At 41.9% G+C, this 19,914-nt stretch overlaps 1 protein-coding gene across 7 annotated transcripts in view; it reads left to right on the forward strand.

Moving 5' to 3' along the window:
• The window catches only part of RALGAPA2 (Ral GTPase activating protein catalytic subunit alpha 2), a 320,763-nt gene that overhangs the window by 283,791 nt on the left and 17,058 nt on the right, over window positions 1-19,914 (forward strand). For all 7 annotated transcript variants that reach the window (XR_012519285.1, XR_012519286.1, XM_074406179.1 and 4 more), the window contains one exon: window positions 16,552-16,673. Coding sequence is in view for 5 of the 7 variants with exons in the window: in XM_074406179.1 (XP_074262280.1) it covers window positions 16,552-16,673 (122 nt within the window). In the remaining 2 variants the exon portion in view is untranslated. The remainder of the gene's footprint in view (window positions 1-16,551; window positions 16,674-19,914) is intronic.

The following is a 19,914-nucleotide window of genomic DNA, read 5'->3' on the forward strand; positions in this document are numbered from 1 at the left end:
CAATTTTGTGCTACTCTTGGTTCTAGGGGGAGAAAGAGGAATCTAATTTATCTATCCTTATTCTTCCTGTTACCACCAAACAGCAATATTTGTGGATTAATTTAGGACTGAACATTGCACGCTTCTTAAATAAGTTTGAAAGATTAAACTGAGACAGCATAAGGGAGTGGAAAGAGGCCAGCATGTGTAACAGATCGTCCTGGGCTTGAGTTTCAGCCCTGCTCATTGCTAGCTGGGTGGTCTCAGAGCATCACTTCTGTCCTCGTCTCTGCTTTATCACATGTGGTTTGAGGTTTGTTAGAGGACCCAATGGGCTCATGGCTACAAAGGCCTTCGTGAGTGGCAGCCCATTCCACCAACACTGGGTAGCTTGTATTTATTTCATAAAGATAGTCTCTCTTATTCTAAGTGAGATATCACCTCAACAGAACTCAGGCTAATTATAGTGTAATCTCACTGTGATGTTTGAATATTGTAGGATCAAAGATTTAGAAGAGGATTGAGATGCAAGAAAGTACTTTCCTCACATCTGAAGGGAGAATAATGCATATAGGAGCACTTAGTAAATATCAGATGGATAGGTTGGTGGATAGACGGGTGAATGGGTAGGTAGGTGGGTGGATGAATGGATGGGTGGCAAGCACAATAATAGGATGAAATGAGGGATTGAGAGAAGATAGACCTGAGCTCCCTGGTGTCGATAAGCCACCACATTTGGGATCATACCCAGCTTCCTGGCCTTGGGACCGGTGATACAATTCTGCCTCACATATGAATTGGGAGGATCGTCTCCATTGCTCTTTAAATAAAATACAAAATGGCTCCAAAGGACGTTTTCCTCATCTGGGTCATGTCTTATGCCATTAATATAAAACTGCTGATTTAATGGAGCTGCTTTTGATCTATCAAGAAAAGACACACCAAATCCAATTTGGCTGGTTTTTTTTTCCTAAGAGCAAGTGTCTTAATTTGCAAGAGAATGATTTGATTATAATTTTAAGTAATACTGTAGTTATATTTTTAGTCACAAAGATGATATCAAGTGACTCTGTGAGGCTTAAATATGGAAAGTCCCAGAGAATTGTGTGGGTTGGGAATTTTATCTTTAACAGCATTGGGGGCTGTTTCTGTTATTTGTATATTTTATGAGTTTAGTCAGAATAGATGGGATCTGTTACAGGGAATTTTGCATATAAAATATAAAAGTAGACAGTTTTCATTGAAGAGTAAAGTAGAATAATCCCAGAATATAAAGACATAACAGTTAAGATAAACACCCATCATTTTTACCTGAAATTTTGTTTTTAAAGCATGTGTTAGGAGAGAATTTTAATTCTCATCTCTCTTCTGACTGCAGCAGACTTGTTACCTGAATTCCTTCTGCCTTACTCTTAAAAATTGACGAGATTTAAGTACTCAGAGGTACCTGCTGAAATGGAGTAGAAATGTGGACTCTGTTGTTCAAATGTCAGACTCAGGAAGGACCAAATACCTGCTCTGCGCTTGATGATAAATGTTCTCCAGCTACAAAAGAAAACATCCCTTACCACAAAAGAGAAATGCTTCTTTCCCTTGCACAGTCCATCCTGGGCCAGATGTAGTCATAGCTCAATAGAAAATTGCTTTCCTGTGACTGACAACCTGTGTGGTCACTGGCATGACACTGCCCATGTGAAGTTGAAAGCCAAGGGGCTGCTGCAGCAGGTGCATGGTAACGGTGCCCAGAAGCACTGGAGGACATGAAAGACAAACACAGCGCCCAGTGCTGTCCACCACCACCCGCAGTGGAGTGCCAGGACCGGGGTGGGGAAGACAGCAGCCCCTGGGCCAGCCAGTCAGAGGGAGTTCTAACGAAGGGATGAGTGACAGAGGGGAAGAGATGTCTGCATGAATAAGTGTGGGACACAGGGCTGATGTGCTGTGCTACAGAAGCCCCCATCCTGCAAACAGAATAGCACACAGATAGGATTTAGTGAAACTGTCACTCCCGTCCCTGCTCTAACCCACAGGGATTTCTCTCACTGGCATGTTAGAGCCAAAAGTATTTGAAATGCAAGTATTGAGGTTTAATTTGCAGGAAGAAACACAGTGAGTTTTCTTTCTCCTGAAGTTGTTGAATGATAGTCTCAATAAGAGAGAATGGAAGAAGGGCTACAGTTTCCTCCTTCAGCTTTCTATAAAAACACCAGTGAGTAGATGGAACTGGGCCTTGTGCTAGTTGTGGCCTCACTGGTCTTTTCTCTTGGAGGGAGAATTCTGATCATAAGAGGCAGGGCTGTGACTGAGAGCTAGACTCTCAAGTTAGCGTGCTGGTAGCATCTGAGAGAGGTGGAACAGAACACTTTTCCTCTCTGCTCTTCAATTTCTTCCTCTACAAAAAGATTAGGATAGTGCAAACCACAGGAGGAAGTTGTGAAGATTAAATGAGATAGAGCCTGTAAAACTTTAACCCATTAAAAGTCCTTGATCATTTTCATTGGTATCATTATTTAAATGTAACCTTTGGTTGATGCAGCCTCAGCAGAGGTGCCTGGCCAGGGGCCCACTTAATGCTCAGGGTGTATTCTGATTCACATGCTGCCGACATCACACCTGAAGGGCTGTCAGAACAGGGACTTTTCCCTTTGGGGTGCATTTGTAAAAGGGCATCCTGTATGCTGTGTTGCCGATGATCTCTGAGAACATCAGTGACTGTGCCTGGACTTCACACCAAGCTCTATTGCTTCTTAAGCTTTCCTCTAATGTCATTACAGTATTTCCCTCCCTCACCCCTAAGCAGAAGCATCAGAGGACTGCATGACCCCCTTATGGGGTTCTCAGCCCAGTGCCCTTCAGTTGGAGATTCACTAGCAAACAGGTGGCTCCACTACCCCACTCAAACACCTAGACCTTCATCAAGACTCATTATTTTCATCAGAGCTGTATGTGTATATTTTTTTCTTTGCACAGCCTAGAACCAGATTAGCAGGTGTAGAACAGTACAGTTGAGCCCGATATGCAACCAAAGTAAGTCAATCCAGCAGCCCCTGGGAATTTTTGTAACCAATCTTAACAAACCTAAAAATTGCATACCACGCTACATAAGTCACTTACAGATACGTCCTGATCATTATTTTTTTAACTTAACAGAACCAAATAGTAGATCAGAACTAAAAGGCATAGAAGAGGTGCTTTTGCCCTCTGGCTGCTCAAAATCACTTTCCATAACATTAATGAAACCCGTATTCTGCAGGCTCATTTGGCCTTTCTCGCCTGCACAAGACCAGTGTCTTGAGGGGCCCAGCCATGCCTACAAGTGGAGCAGCTCTTCAGAGTGCTGTAGATAAAGACGTGCTCCAGGGCCATTGGTGTGGTGACTCAACCCTTGTGTCCACTTAGTGTGGCTTATTCCTAAGTGAGCCAGTTGCATCACATACTAATATGAATAACCAGAACTCAGATGCTTTTAATAGTAACTGGCCAACATCCTTTTGCTACTTCTGATCATGGAGGAGCTTTGTGTTATTAGAATTCCCCCAAATTTCCAGTTAGGTTTCAATAATTGTGGCATTACATATATTTTTTGCTCTGATAGGTCTGTAGGGTGTACTGAGTTTCAAGTGTGGATCAGCAGTAATATTTATCACTCAGGTGTTCTATGCACCCCAGTGTGCCCTCGAGCAGTCTGAATAGGCCAGGAAGGCCACTTGGCAACCTTCACAACGGCTTCTTTCCTCATTTTGTAAGTCACTTTCATTTGGTAAACCCCTAACTTTTCTTTGAGTTTCTTCTTGACATCTGATAACTTGGTATCAGATGAGTATCTTCCTGGAAAACTGCAATGCCTTAAAGCTATTGTAATTATTTCATAGAAACATAGAAATATTGATTTCTGCTTCCAGAGGTAGCAACATTTATTATTTTTAAATGCACAGAAGAAAAAAGCTAAAATATTTGTAAATTTGTAAAAAATTTGTAAATACCCTGAAAAGGAATTATTTTCCCAAAATTCCTTTCAGAAATGAAAAAAGATCTGTACAGAACTTAGTGCAAATACTTTAGACCACAGAATTGAGTTCTGTCATACCTGAGCCTAATCTGACTTCTTGTGGACTTAAGATGTTTGTAGGTAATAATTAAGACTATCTCAAAGGAAAAGATAACCAGAGTATCTACGACAGATGTTTTCTTATACTCGTCAGTTTCATTTACTTGACATCTATCACATATCATCATGATCCGATTTAATTTCTAGAATCAACCTAGATATAAACTATTCTGTAGGCCAAATTAAAGTGCCTTTTGCCTTCAAAACAGAAGAGTAAATATTGGATGATTCAATTCAAATCATGTTGCACTAAATAATACTTGTAACATATTTTATTCAATAATTTCTTTTGTCTTAGAGTCAGTAATGGCAGAGCCAGAGTTTACAATTCATGTGTATTGCTCTTTAACTGTACTTCGCCACAAACAGGATTCAAGACATTTAGAGACAGTTCTGCATTTCTAATTATTTTCCATTGTGTTGTCACTTCGTGGATATTAAATGCCCCAAAAATGTCTTTTCTATAATTAAGGTTGGGAGTACATTTTTCAGCTTCTAACCTATGATGTCCTTAGGATGAGTGAAAACCTGTGAAAGAGAAACAGTTCAAGTGACATTGACTCCTTTCCTCCTAGAAATCAAGTTATTGGCGTCAGCATGGCAGGACTCAGGGTTTCTATTGTTCGTATTGATTCGTCACTTTTTCAGTCGTTTTCATCATTGAAGTAGCCTGTTGAATCTTTTCTCACTCAATGTGACAGCACTTTCTCTAGACTTGAAATAGGCTGAATGACTAATTTTCTTGTCACTTATATTTTTACTGATGTGAGACTTTGAGCGACAGTGTCACAGGGCATTTTCTCACTTGGTGATTTACTGAAGGTGAGGCGCACTGGGAGAATTGGAGAAGATGGAAATGGAAAATGCTGTAATTAAGGATGTGCTCCTTCACAAATCAATCCCCAGAGAAGAACTGATTTGAACATTTCTAATAACAGCATACTCCAAATCCATTGCATGTGTGGAGCGTCTCAGATTCTAGGAGGGAGACCTTCAGCTCCTGACGCCGGAAGGGCAAGGCAATATGAGAACAGACCATCTCCAAAAGTCTGTAATTTAATAGCCTGAAGAAAATCTTTTTCTCATTTCCATTTGCTCTTATCATTTCCTCAGAATTATTCTTAAACTTGGTTATATGGGTATTTTCTTCTTTTTCAGCAGTAGTGGACTGTTTCTCTCCAGGAGTGTATCATTAGGGCTTGAAACTTAATCTAATATTTTATACCTCCATGTGTTTAATTTCCTTTTCCAAAACATCCATTTTATTTGGTTACATTGTTCAGCAAAGTCATCCTCTTTACCCGTTACCAGGCTGTGACATTTACTTTCGATGATTCATTTATTTGGGGCCTTAAACAGTCCTAGAATTTAAATTTGCATTATATTGAAAGACAGAATCTTTGTGAAAATGATGTATGGCTTTAGGATGTAACTGGCATCCATTCCTGTCTTGCTCATTATGGAATTTTACCCATTTGTTTAGTTATTAAATGCCTCCTGAGCCCACCTGTGGAGCATGTGCCTGTGACAGGTCCCAGGGAAGTGCATGGGAGCTGAGGCTCTGCGGGAACCCTGCTGCTCCTCCTTTCGCATGCTTCTCCCTGGGGTCTGGGGTCCATCTCCCTTGACTGCTCTTTCACGTTTGCCCATCCTCTGGTGGCAGTGGGGATGGTTCCTCAGCATTGCATTCTCCCCTTTTCTCCTTCAAGGTCATCTCCAAACCCCATGACTCACAGCTCTTCAGCTCTGGCCCAGGCCTCTCTGCTGACTCCCGGTCAGACTTCCCTGAAGTTATTTCTCCAGAATCCCCTGGGCTCTTCAGACTCCTACACTCAATCCTGCCTTCCTCCTCACGTCCCTTTCTGTCCCACCCTCCTGGTCACTTATACCTTGATCCCAGGGTTTTGTCCAGACTCCACCTCCATCTCTTACCCACAGTGAGTACCCAAGTCCAGCTGGGTCTGCCCCACATCACACAGCTTCCTCCCTTGCATTGTCTCAGGCACTGATCAGGTCTTGCTGTTCATCTGTTTTAAAACCTTTGGAGATTCTCAGTTGCCACGGGCTGGGGTTGCTTTTTCCCTTCTGTAACCGCCCCTTTGCAGTCTGACCAAGACCCACTCGTCATTCCTGTGAATCGCTCCATCCTCCAGCTTCCTAGAGCTCATCGTCCATTTGTCTTTCCAGATAAGCTCTGAATGCGGTGAAGCACAAGACTATGTCTTTTTCATCCTCCAGCTGCTAGAACAGTCCCAGCACACGGTCTGCTGCTCTTCCTGTGTCTTCCATGAATAAATGATTCAGCCACTGTCTGCCTGGAGGGCTTTTGCTCTGCCAGGCCATCTTTCCATTTGTTCTCTCATGTGGCCAGCGAGGATCTTTTTATTAGCAGGCCTTCCTCAGAATACATAGTATGCACTCTATACCACTAGGCATTCTGGGGAGCATTTTTTTTTTTTTTTTTTGAGACAGGGTCTCTCACTGTATCGCCCAGGCTGGAGTGCAATGGCATGATCAGAACTCACTGCAGCCTCAATTTCCCAGGCTCAAGTGATCCTCTCACCTCAGCCTCCTGACTCGCTGGGACCACAGGCATGTGCCATCACTCCCAGCTAATTTTTTGTTTTTTGTTTTGTAGGCAGCCACTGATTTCCTGTCTGTATTAATTTGCTTATTTGGACATTTATATAAATTAAGTCACACAGTATATATGGACTTTGGGATCTGACTTTCACTTACTATAGTGTTTGCAGAGTTCATCCATGTCACAGCTGGTATCAATACTTCATTCCTTTTTATGGCTGAATAATAGTTTATTGTATGGTATGTTACATTTTGTTGATCCAGTCATCAGTTTGCAGACAAGAAGGTTGTTTCTGTTTTCTGGCTGTAATTAATAATGTTTCTGTGAACATTTGTTGGCAAGTTTTTATGTGAACATATATTTTCACTTCTCTTGGGTACTGAACTTCTAGGAGTAGAATTGCTAGATCATGTTACCTTTTTGAGGAGCTGCCAAACTGTTTTCCACAGTGGCTGCACTTTACTTGTTTATTTTGAAATGGAGTTTCGCTCTTGTTGCCCAGGCTGGAGTGCAGTGGCGCTCACTGCAACCTCCACCTCCCAGGTTCAACCGATTCTCCTGCCTCAGCCTCCCAAGTAGCTGGGGTTACAGGCATGCACCACGATGCCCAGCTAACTTTTTATTTTTAGTAGAGACAGATTTTTCCATGTTGGTCAGGCTGGCCTTAAACTCCTGACATCAGGTGATCCACCTGCCTTGGCCTCTGTGCTGGGATTGCATATGTGAGCCACCATGCCCAGCCAGTGGCGCACCTTATATTCCTACCAGCAAGGTATGAGGATTCCAGTTTTTCCACATAGATGTGAGGTCGTGTCTTATTTTGGTTTCCATTTCCATTGCTCAAATAACTAGCAGCGTTGAGTATCTTTTCATGTTTTTACTGGCCATTTGCATATCTGCTTTGGATAAACGTCTATGCACATCCTTTGCCCATGTTTAAACTTGGTCATCTTTACTGTCGATCTGTGAGAATTCTTTGTGTATTGGAGATACAAGGTTCTTCTCACTAAATGGTGTGCAGATGTTTTCTCCGATTCTGTGTGTTACCTCTTCACTTTCTTCGATTACTGTTCAAAACACTGCTCAAAAATGAAAATTTTTATTTTATTGTGCATCCTCTATTCCAAAAGCTGCCAGTAGTGAAGAGCAGTAGAAGAAATCAGCTAATTAGTTTCCTAGTTTTGTAAAATATTCTTAGCCATTCCTTCTCTGAGCTCATACTCTGCCACTGTGGGGTCATTTTTTTTACTAGGTTTAAAATGCATCCATGGATATATTTTACACATTCAGAACAGAGTAGTATTTCTCAATCCATAGCTGTCATTAAGTCATCTCATTTTTAGACGTGTCTGTGAACCCAGCATCTATCCTGTGGGAGGGTCGTGCCTGCCTTCATGGGTGTAGTGCCTGATTCTTTGCCTCACAGGAGAGGCCTGCTTCTGCTCCATTTTCTCTTCCCTCCATGCCAGAGTGTATGTGTCACCCAACGTGGCCCTGTCTCTGCCACACCACAGTCCTTCATGGTTAGGCTCAAGGCTGTTCTCAGTTCTGGTCATTTCAAGCCTGCAAGTAACATTCTTACCTTTTCCAAGTGCCCAAAAGATATATGTCATCCACTTCTGAAAATATGCAAAGAATAAGTAAGGTATTGAAACATTTGGACAAGCCCATTGGTTGAACATACAGAGGCCAGCCAGCATCGACCTCTTCCAAACTTGAGGACACTCGGGACCCTCCTTAAAGCTGTAGTTCCTTTAAGGGCAATATAGCAACTTAAGTGACATCATGTTGCTTCCTTGTCTCAAGCCATTTGGGCCTCCTGTGCCCAGGCCCAGCCTGTCTTTCAGCAGTACCTCCTGCCACCCTTTTACTACCCCGTGGCTCCAGTCTCTTTTCTCCTCCTGAAACATCCCACATTCCTTCCCACTCATGTCATTCTCTGTGCCTGAACTGCTCTTAACACTCCTTACCCCATTTCGTCCCTGCTTGGTCAGCTCCTTCCCTCATGTCAGAGACTTCACTGAGCTTGTCCCCTCCTTCCTTCCTGGTACTGATGTAATGACAGTTTGCCTTATTCCCTGGACTTGTGTGCAGTCTGCCTCCCTGCTAGAATGCAGGCTTGCTGGCGGCAGGAGTGGCATCTGCCTTGTTCCCCAGTGACATGACCATTACCAAGCACAGAGGGGCACATAATGTATCTCTTGAATGGATGATCCCTTGAGTGAAGGTGGATTTGCTTTTTGACAATGGCACAGCCACTTGAGATCCAATTCTCTGAGAAGACCAGGATAATGTATAGAAGTCATATGCTTAAGCCCGTGATGATATATAGTATTCTGACCATTCTCTGATTCCGCTGGTTTTATCATTCTCAATGCATAGTAATTCTAACATCTGTAATTTTATAGAAACGGATTTTTATCTTTTGGAGCATTATCCCCCCTCCCTGACAGGTGGCATTTGTGTCCATGTTTAAGTTGAGCTTTTTGAATCCCTTCTGTCAGAGTTTCCCACCACTTTCTGAAAATTTTGAGCTCTGACATTCTGGTCTAGTTCTGGAATGATATCTCAAAAAATAGTACTGTCTCTTTTCCGCTTTCTCTGTGTCTGAGTCAAATGGACTTCTTTGTAATCATCATCAACTCTAACACCCAAACATATACCTTTTATGTCAACCTTTGACTTGAAGCTCATTCTGCCCTTCCGATGGGTAAGAAAAGATTTCATTTGATTAGTGCTATTCCATTCTGGCCAAATTGCCCATTTTTATTATGAAATATTTATACAGACTAGAAGACGTGTCATTTACATGCACTCTGTGTTTTAAAGAACACCAAAATGTCCCTATACTGACACCCACTTGCACCAGCCAATGTATTTTAAACCCTCCCAGGTACCACCCTCTCCATGCCCCAGAGGTACCTTCAGGTTATTGTTTCCTTGCTCTTTATCATTGTCCCACATATGTATGTAGCCTTTAGCAATATGTTTCACTTAACCTGTGTTTAAAACATATATAGGCTGGGTAAGGTGCCTTAGGCCAGCACTTTGGGAGGCTGAGGGTTGGAGGATCACTTGAGGCCAGGAGTTTGAGACCAGCCTGAGCAACATAGTGAGACTCCATTACTATTAAGTATTTTTAAAAATTAGGCAGGCATGATGATGCATGTCTGTAGTCCCAGCTACTTGGGAGGCTGGTGTGGGAGGATTGCTTGAGTCCAGGAGTTCAAGGCCACAGTGAGCTATGATGGTTCCTCTGCATTCCATACTGAGTAACAGACACAGTGGGACCCTATCTAAAAATAAATAAATAGATAAATAATATGTATAGAAATAAAATTGCACTCAGTGTGTTCTTCAGTTTTGGTTGAGCATTGTTTTCAGTTTTATCCTTCTTAATACACATGCCTATAGTTTGTTTATTTTCACTGCTATACAGTATCCCATTGTGCGACTGCATTTATCCATGAATGTTAAAACTAGATTCCTTTTTCTTTTTTGCTGTTGTCTGTAACATGTTATAAACATTCTGAGCCAAACACATATGTACCAGAACTCACATACCGAGGAGCAGAATTGCTGGCCTGTGGAGCACGTGCGTCTGCTCTTCTCTGGATAAGGTCAGATTGCTCTCCCAAGAAGCCAGGCCCGTCACCTCCCAGCAGCAGGTTCTCGGGGCTCCTGTGCCTCACGTCCTGTCTGACATTTGGCATTATTACATGTTCTTGTTTGGCCAGCCTGGTATATATAACGTAGTATTTTGCTGTGATTCTCATAATCCCTGGTCATTAATGATACTGAGCAACTTAATGGCCAGTCATGGTTTATCTCCTGGTTGCCCACGTTTCTAATAGGTTATTTGACTTTTTCTTATGGATTTGTTAGGCATTCGTTTTCTATTCTGGCACCTACCCCTTGCCAGCTCTCAGTTGCAGATGCTTCCTCCCACATTGTGCCTGGTAGTTCCACCTTCCTTACAGTATTGTGGTAAACAGGAGCTCTTACTGTGAATGTGTACCAGTCTTCTCCCTGTGCTTCATGCTTTGGTTTCTTAAGAGATCTTTCTATACAAGATCATAAAGAGTTTGCCCCACACGTTCTTCTAAAAGTTTTATCACACAGTTTTTCCAAATCTGAAAATTTTACTTCAAATCGAACTCTCTAACCTCTCCTTACAAATTGCCATTGCCTAGAATATATCTAGCTTTCTCATAGCTTAAAGCAATGGACACAAATTTCAAGCATTTATTTATCCACTCAGTAAATATTACATGGGGTGCTTTTAAGCTAGGAGATATGGGTGACATAAGAGAATAAATTTCTGTTGACATAAATTTGATGAACCTGACTCATATGGTATCCTCAAGGAGTTGATTGAACTAAACAATGGTGCAAAAAACATATGTCTGTATCCCAGTTCCTGGAACCGGTGAATGTTAACTATTCGATTCAAGGCTGTGTACAGATGTAAGTTAAGGATCTTGAAATGAGGAGATTTTCCTGGGTTATCCAGGAGGGCAGTAAATCCAGTCGGGGTGTCCTTTAAGAGAGACACACAGAATAGGAAGAGGCTGTGTAGCCATGGAGGCAGAGAGCAGAGTCACGCAGCCCCAGGAACACAGACAGCCACGTGGAACCGGAAGAAGTATGAACAAAATCTCTCCTGCAGCCTCTGCTGTCATCTTGATTGTGGACCTGTGGTCTCCCAAAACTAGTGAGAGAATAAATTTTTGTTGTTTTGAGCCACCCAGTTTGTGATCATTTACAGCAGCCACAGAAAACTAACATAAGAAGGCTTAAGATGGTCACACATGATAGCTAGTTAGCCAGAGGTTTTCAACCTTTTCCACACCCCAGTGTTCTCAAGGGATGGAACAATGGCAGCAGAACCCGGGGATGCCAGAACTTTTGAGAGAGATGTGTGGATGGCTGAAGCATCCCAGGCGGTTCTGAAACATGACATTCCCTTCTCTGCAGATCACTGCCATGAAAGTTAAGAGTCTGCAGGGTCATGAGAATGGCTAGCTCTGGGCTTGCTTGTGCCAGTGATAAGAGGCTGCATGAGTTCAGAAAGAAAACTGAGGTAGAAACATAAACTGTTAGAGCACACGCACCCCGAGGTCGGGAAGCTGACTGTGTCTGGGGCCACTTTGCTAGTCTGGACATAATATCCACTCCTGGGAAATTTAGAGAAGGTTCAGGCAAGAAGGAGTTCAAGGGTTGAAAAAATATAATCTGCAACATAGCCTCTTGCAAACAGCTCTCTTTATTTCTTTGATAAACAAAGCTTGAAAGTGCTAAACAACAGTCAGATAAACAGCCCAAATAAGTAAAAAGAAATCAAAATGGAATAATTGTTGTTTTGCTGTATTTTATAAAGTCATCATGGTCTGAGTATAGATGTAGCTTACACATACGCACTCAGTTTTACTTTGCAGGTTGATTATTATAGCCCATGTATATTAAAGTCAGTTGATTTGTCCTCATTTGGAGTTTAGTTTCCAACCTCACAGAAGATCTTGAGCTTAACACCATTTATTCTAGAATACTTGATATTAGATGAAAGCAGTAAAGGTTAGAGGGCCTGGGCTCTAGTCTTAATTCCATTACTGCGTCACTGTGATTCAAGAAAATTACTTGGACTCTCTGAGCTCCCATTTCCCGATCAGTAAAGTGGAGACCATAGGACTTCCCTGTCCATGAGGGTATAGCTTGAAGGGGGTTTGCTTGCCAGAGAACTTGACTAGCTTACCTATTACATTCTTTCTGCGAGAGAAGCCCAGGCCCACATGATAGAGATGGGGAGCAGTCAATCCAGATTTATTGTGCTTTTCTTTTTGTGCTGGAACCCAGGTAGATGCTTCCTATGTAGGATTCTATTTAAGCCTCGCAGCTGTCCTGAGAACAGGCGTCCCCATTTTACAGGTAAGACAACTGAGGCTGGGAGTCAGAGCAGCCTGCCTCTGAGGTCTCACATGTAAAATGGACACCAGGACACCAGGACACCAACATCTGGCAGGGAAAGAGCAGCTGGGATTCAAACCCACCTTTCTTACACCAAATACAAGCTCTTTCCTGACTGTCATCCTGCTGCTGTCATTTCTAAAAATTAAATAATAATGAGAGTTAAGTTGGGGGACAGGTTCAGATTCTCAGACTCTTACAGCTCTGCAGATTCAGCAGAGTGTGTCGTGATAGTCTCAACAAGTTCTTTTGGAAATGTTTGATAAAATGTAAGTAGTAAAGACATAGAGCCTCTTTAGTAAAGTAGGGGAATATTATTAATTTTTCATTTTTTATCTTAGAGACAGAATCTTGCTATGTTGCCAGGCTGGACTCAAACTCCTGGGCTCAAACGATCCTCCCACCTCAGCCTCCTGAGTCGCTGGGGCTACAGGCCTGGCTGTTAATCAAAATTCTTGATACAAATTGTTATGTGAAAATATGGACAGAGTGAGTGACTAAAGAAACTCAGAAATATCCAGAAGCCAAGATGGATTTCTGTTTAGTAATTTGAATGTTCCCTGAATTGAGTAATCAAGGGGGAAATTGCTCTTTAAAAAAGTACTTGGCCATGTATGGCTTTTAATGAGATAATAATTCGGAACAGAATTAAAAGCTGTATGTTTGTCTGCAGACTTTTTAAGAGAACAGAAGGGCCATGGCTAGTATTGAAACAAGGATCAGATTTGTGACCTTGTGCCTCTTTCAGTGAAAGGTCTTTGACTGTCCACAGATAAGCATTATTTCAGCATTCACTTCACATTTTAACATGTCTTACATGTGAAAAGCTTACAAGCATTTTGATGTCTAAACTATAAATGCCCTTGGTTATAAAAGCAACCAGCATTGAAACCTTAAGGATATTAGGTGAGAAAATGTCAGATGATACTGCTCCAAATTGCCCTTGCTAGCAGTTCTACTAATTTAAATTCAGTTAAGATCCCAGGATTATGTTTTTTATGGCTACTAAAAGAAATGATTTTTGGCACCTGTAAGCTTCTTGGCTGTTTCTAAATGCTGCCAGAGCTAGGGGGATATTTGTTTTCTCTTTGTCAGGGTGTTTACATGCCCTGGCTTGGGCCATGAGTGAAAATGTATTTGACGATCTCCTGGTCTCACCCCAATCCCTAATGGATGTTTGTCTAAGTGACAGCACCCAGTTTAGCACTGTTAACACTCCAGTTAGTGGGTGGGAGAGTGTGGGCTGTATGTGACAGTTAGGGGCATGCATGGCAGGGTCAGGAACCTTCTATGAAGGAAACACTTCCTCCTCCAGGATCCAGTTCTGGAAGCACCTTTGTATTTTCTCTGTCTCCCATACTGACCTAATTTAGGAGTCGGATCATAAATATTCATTGAATCAGAGAATCTCACAACTTCATTATTATTCCCCTAAATATAGTGGTGGACTTTCTCTAAGGAGCCCAGATCTCCCAGCCTTGACAAGGACAAGCTTATGACAATTGGACATTGCCATCCAGGATCAGGATGGTGGGCTGTCATCTGGGGTCAGTTCATATGGTATTATGCAAAACGTCCCTTTGTAGGTTTGATCATGAGCTTGATTAACATAGCAAGCCTCTTTCCAGATACGTGGCTTCCGTAGGGTAGTTAGCTAAATGTACACGCATTTCTTTTTTGTTCACCATTGTCCCAAGCACTGTATGTGGATGTGTTGGACGCAGTGGGGCCTTTCAGGAAACAGCAGGACGATGCTAGGCAGAGCATGACAGGTCTTTAGAGAGACGTGCCTGCTCTAACCCAGGCCCACAAGCAGACAACTGCCTGAAAGGGGGAGCTATGAATTGAGCGTTGACAGTGGGCCACGGCGGTCCGAAGGCTCAGGTGGTTGTCAGCCATAAGTTTAGCTCAGCTCTTTGAGTAATTTGTCACGCCTCGCTCAGCCCCTGCTGGGCCAGCACGTGCCAGCTTAGTGTCAGAGTGCCTGTTCGCCAGACGGCCACTCAGGCCTAACGTCCTGCTGTTCCCCGGACCAGCGGCTTGCTGGGGCCATGCACGGAGGGCCGAGCCGTGGCAACAGCCAAGTGCTGTGCAGAATAAGTGTGTTCATAATGAGACGTGAATGGCATTAGTGGGTCCCTCTAGAATTGGGCCTGAGCAGGCGCCTCTCGCTGAGGAAGTTTGGCAGCCTGTTCATTAAGGCGAGTCACCAGGAGTTCAGCCCACAGTTGAGAAGCCAGTTCAGGCTCATGCTGCCCAGGCCTTGGGTGGTTGTGCCCATCTATGTAAACGATCATATATCATTAGAGGGGCCACTTTGGAAATCTTCAAACTCATTTTCCTTGCTTGAGGTTGCATAGAACAAGCTTAGGGAGAAATTCTGGCAGCACACTCTCCAGTAATGCTTTCCACGGTGACAGGCATGTCCTGTATCTGTGCAATCCAGTATAGAACCCCTAGCCACGTGCGGCTATCGAGTGCTTAAAATACAGCAAATGAGGCAAAGCAACTGAATTTTAGCTTGTGATTTTAATTAATTCAAATTTAAAATGAGATAGCCATGTGTGGTGTGTGGCTACTGTATGGGATAGCACAACCGTAGAATGCCTCTGGTCTCCACATGGTATGAAAATATAACTCCAAATATAACTGAAGGAGTAGGGAAAGGAACAGCCTGCATTTAGAGATCAGTGTGCATACTTTGCCATAAGAAAGCCGAAAAGTATTTGCCCATTTAAAAACACTTGCTGTATTGAAAGCTGATTGGAAGGGCATAATTGTCACCAACCTCTGTTTTTAAAGAGGCCATTTGAAAAGATAGTTTTAAAATGTAGTGAGAAATGCTAGTTCCTTTTCCTCTTCTAGAGTTGGAAATAATAAACTGATGGTGATCCACATTCCCTGTGTTCCTGGAGAATTAGCATGATTTTCGAAATGACTGAAACATGTCTTTTAATTTTTGCATTGATAATGAGGAAGGGGAAAATGAGACGTCATGCGGACTTCCCCAAGTGTTAATTCGTAACGTCATATGTGCAGTGCCTCCCTCCATTGTCGGATTGTTCTGACGTTACCCCGTTATTGGAAGTGCATGATTCACCTTCTGAGGAAACAGAAGCCACACACAAAAGGGGAAGATTTGCTTTCTGCCCTGTGAAAGCCTGCCACACGCAGGGGTCCTATTAAGACAGCTGGAAAGTTGCTTCAGCGTGTTACGCTTGTAGGTTTTATTGGTGACTGGTTTTTGATTACACATTTGAATGCTGTGTGTTCCAGACTGCAGTTTTAATTAAAAGGCAGTAGTCTTTTTTTTAAATTGCACTGTGCACTCTTGCTAGATTCTGTCACATAGTAGTTCTTATTTTACAGTGTTCACAGCTTGTCTTGGTTAGAGGCTCTGATGCCCCCTCAGAGTGTATCTTCCTAGCCTTCTCTTTTCCCAGTAACTTACATCTTCTTATTTCTAAGAAGTGTCTGCACTCTCATATCACCAAGTTGCTTGAAGTGTCAACTCACATCAGTAGGCTAAGAATGTATTGTCCATTGAAATAGGACGTAAAAGATCCCTTATTTGTCAGGGGAAAGAGATGTCACTGCAATCAGTGTCTCCTGTTTTTGTTTAATTCAACCCTAGTGATCTTACGATGTTATTCTGCAACTACTGGCTTACGTGATTTTTAGTGATACTAGTATCAAATGCAGTTAAAGTCTAAGAGAAACTTAGGTCTCAAGACCAGAATTTTATTAATCATGACCAATATTTACTTTTCTGCAAGATGATAAAGAACCTGCAAGATACTTTTTTTTTTTTAACGCAGAAAAGTAAAAATTGCACAACGGTAGTAAAAGTGAATTCTATCACTGCTCTGCATTGCCACCTTGCCTTCGTGCTTGTTTCCTTAACTGATTACCGCAGCTATGAAGAGCGAGCTCTGTATCTCGAAGCAATAATTCAGAACCATCGCGAAGTAATGACATTCGAGGATTTCGCAGCCCAAGTCTTTTCTCCCTCTCCCAGCTACTCCCTCAGCGGAACGGGTGAGTGTCTACATTATTCTTCTCTCACACGCTTAAGATGCATTCGAGCAGCAGATGTACACCTGTTTTTCACAGATAAATGCTTGCAAATTTAAGAAGAGCATTCTCCCTCTGAATCAACTAATGAATATCAAAAGGAATGATGACATTCATTTTAATTTGTTTTGTATTCGAGCTGTTCACTCAGTTCCTTTCTTCAGCTATCCTGTTAACCTTCGAATCTAGCAAGGTTAATGAACTTTTTCTCAGTAATGTGCTCCGGTTCATTCAGGAGTGTGGGTTTCTTGCTGAGCTGGGAATATGTTGTTTAAAAGCGATGCCCGAATCAGTGCTTACTTATCAAAAAAGAGTTCCTCACAGTGGAAGCCGTTGCTACTAATGCTAAATGGGGATTACGCTGCCGAGATATGAGGGTCAGGGATTAATGCAGGAGACATGGAAGGACAGTGTCCTGGGGTCCATCATTACAGCAGTGCAGTGTGCATGTGTCTCTCTGGAGTGGTCTGTGTCATGTGGACAAGCCGCCGACTGGAGCAGCACCTGGTGTGGAACCCGTTTAGAAACTAGCTTACAATAATTTTTATTTATTAGGGCCAGTGGAAAATTGCAAAAGTTTCCATGGATTTTCTTGTTTTTAGGTTTTTGTTCTTTTTGTATTTTCAGTTTGGGGGGAAAAAATACATGTATTGCCACTTAAACAGATTATATGATTACTGTGGATTTTTTCAAATAATAGAATTATTACTTGTAAATTTCTGCATATAATTACAAAATAATTGCCTTTCAGAGAGCAAATGGGATATTTAGCCAATGCACGTTGAAATTCTCAGTGAGGAGCTTCCTTCATCTTCCACTGCTTTAGATGCAACTGTTAAAGTGCTTAATAGATTTCTAACCTGCGTCAATTGTCTCTGAACACTGCCTTACTTCTCCTATTCTGACTTGTTAACAAATATCTTACACACAAAGTGAAAAAAAATTAAATCCAGTGAAATAAATCACTTACAAATAAAATCAGCCATGCATCATTGTTTAACATCGCTGGCCTCAATCCTTGCCTCTCGGAGCTTTGTTGGGAGATAAGAGGGAGAGGCATGCACTTGCACAGGGAGCCAGGAGCAGCAGGCAGAAGGCCTGGGAGATAAGCAGGCTGGCAGAGGTGCGGGAGCCGCACGATTTGCATAATCACGCCTCTGCTTCCTGGTGAGGCGTCAAGGAACACTGGGATGGCCTCTATTGATCTTTGTCGAACTGGAATACTAAGCAACATGAGAAAAGCTTATAACTTAAAGCTTTGATTAATGTTTCTTACATTTAAAAAGTGGAACAGCTGTGAATTGAATTCTTTTATACACTCTGCCAACATTCTAAGACAAAAAAAAATCCGTTTCAAGGGAAATGAAGATTTCGTACTCAGCCTGCTTAGAGATTTTAAATCATTTCTAATTTTTTCAGTGAAAGAACATGAGGGATCTGTAGCAAAGCTAATTTTAAAAAGATCTCATTCAGCTTTTTCCCACCCTCATGAGATTATTCCCATCTTCATAAAGACTTGATTTTTCAGTGCCAGTTGGTTTTTTTTTCTTTTAGCTCTTGAGAAAGCTTTTTATTTCTTAAAATTAAAAAAGTAAATAATAACTAGATGTTTACATTCCTTAACTCAACTGTTGCATTCTTAACATTATTAAGATGTTATCAAAATGAATTATGATGGACTTTTTTTCTATCTATATTTTAGCCTCTGTGTAAACTGATTTGATCTTTTTCAAAAGTCCATAATTACTTAAACCAAGTGAGATGAGTCGAGTGAGATTCTAGGAGCAATTTGAATTTTTAAGAACTCTACCTAAAGAGGATTGTTGAAAGTCTTTTTCAGGAAAGTCATATTTTTGAAAATCACTTAGCAGAGTAAAGACTCTGACAGCATGTGAGGGTGGGCATTGGAACTTTTATAAAAGGAACATGAAACCAAACATGGAATATCAAGACAAGTGCTACTGCCTCTGCTTTTCAAATCATTAACATCAGTATTACATTTCATAATGTTCATGGTTTAAGATATTCAGTGTTGAGCGGCAAATATTTTAGACATCTATCATACTTATCTTTAAGTGTGATTTTTAAGTCTGGGCATAATGTTGTGTTTTAATTCTTTGCATATCACCTCATAACGCTGAGTAGGAAGGAACTAGATATAAACTAGATTTGAACTGAAACGTGGGCAGTGCAGTGAGGACGGAGCATTTCAGCGCCATAGACAAGCACGTTTTCAGAAGCATCTTCTCATTTACATACTGGCTTCGCTTTTGAGGAATCCCTGTCCCCTATCTGTTACTACTTCTAAAGATGAAAACATTTTTCATTTGTTTACACTGTTACGTTCTTGGGGCGAGTACAGTCAAACCCAGATGCGCCAGCCAGCTTATACTAAGAAATTGAGGTGAAGTCTGTTCTTCCAAGCAACAAGCCAACTGGAAAAATTGACCCTGAGCGGCTTAAGCTCCCACAGTGCACTTAGGACCCAATCAGACCTCATCTCTGGCCCTCAGTGTCATCAAAGCAGGGCCTTGGGCTTGGGCTCACATGCATATGCACAATCTGAGGAATTAGGAGCTCCTAGGTTTTCTTTGTATCCTCACCACAAGGGGCTTTATTATTAATGAAGAGGGAGCGTCACCTGAACACTGCATTCATTCCACACTGGATTGGTAGCAGCAAGCTAGAAAGCAGCATGTAGCCCCCACTTCTAGAGGGAAAGCCTTTAAGTCTGAGGTAAAAGTGGGAGTGGCCTGTGCCTGAAGGTTCCACTGTGGGAAAATGCCCTTTGCCTCTGACTCTCCGGCTCAGATGCTGTTACCCATCCACCCAAGGAGCCCTGGAGGGCAGTTTGGCCAGGTAAACAGGCTTCCATTCAGGATGCACCCTCAACCACACTTGGTGGTGTAGCAGCTAATATATGAGTGCTCAGCTTTTTTCAAAGAGCTTTCAAAACAAAATCTATTTTTCTAATCAGAAAATATTTTTTAAAACCGTCGTCTACCTTGTATCTATTCCATCTGTTGCTTGTCTTGATAACACCTGACATGTAATAAGTATTTCAACTACTTTTTTACTTAGCCCTATAGTTTACCTTCCTTTTTTGACCAGAAATAAATAATCTAAATAATCTAAAAGGTAGCCAGTATCAAAATATTGGTTGCAATTAACATATATGTTTCCTGCATAAATGCATTTATATACA

The sequence above is a fragment of the Saimiri boliviensis genome, chromosome 9, assembly GCF_048565385.1.
Source record: "Saimiri boliviensis isolate mSaiBol1 chromosome 9, mSaiBol1.pri, whole genome shotgun sequence".
In the NCBI taxonomy this organism is placed as follows: domain Eukaryota; kingdom Metazoa; phylum Chordata; class Mammalia; order Primates; family Cebidae; genus Saimiri; species Saimiri boliviensis.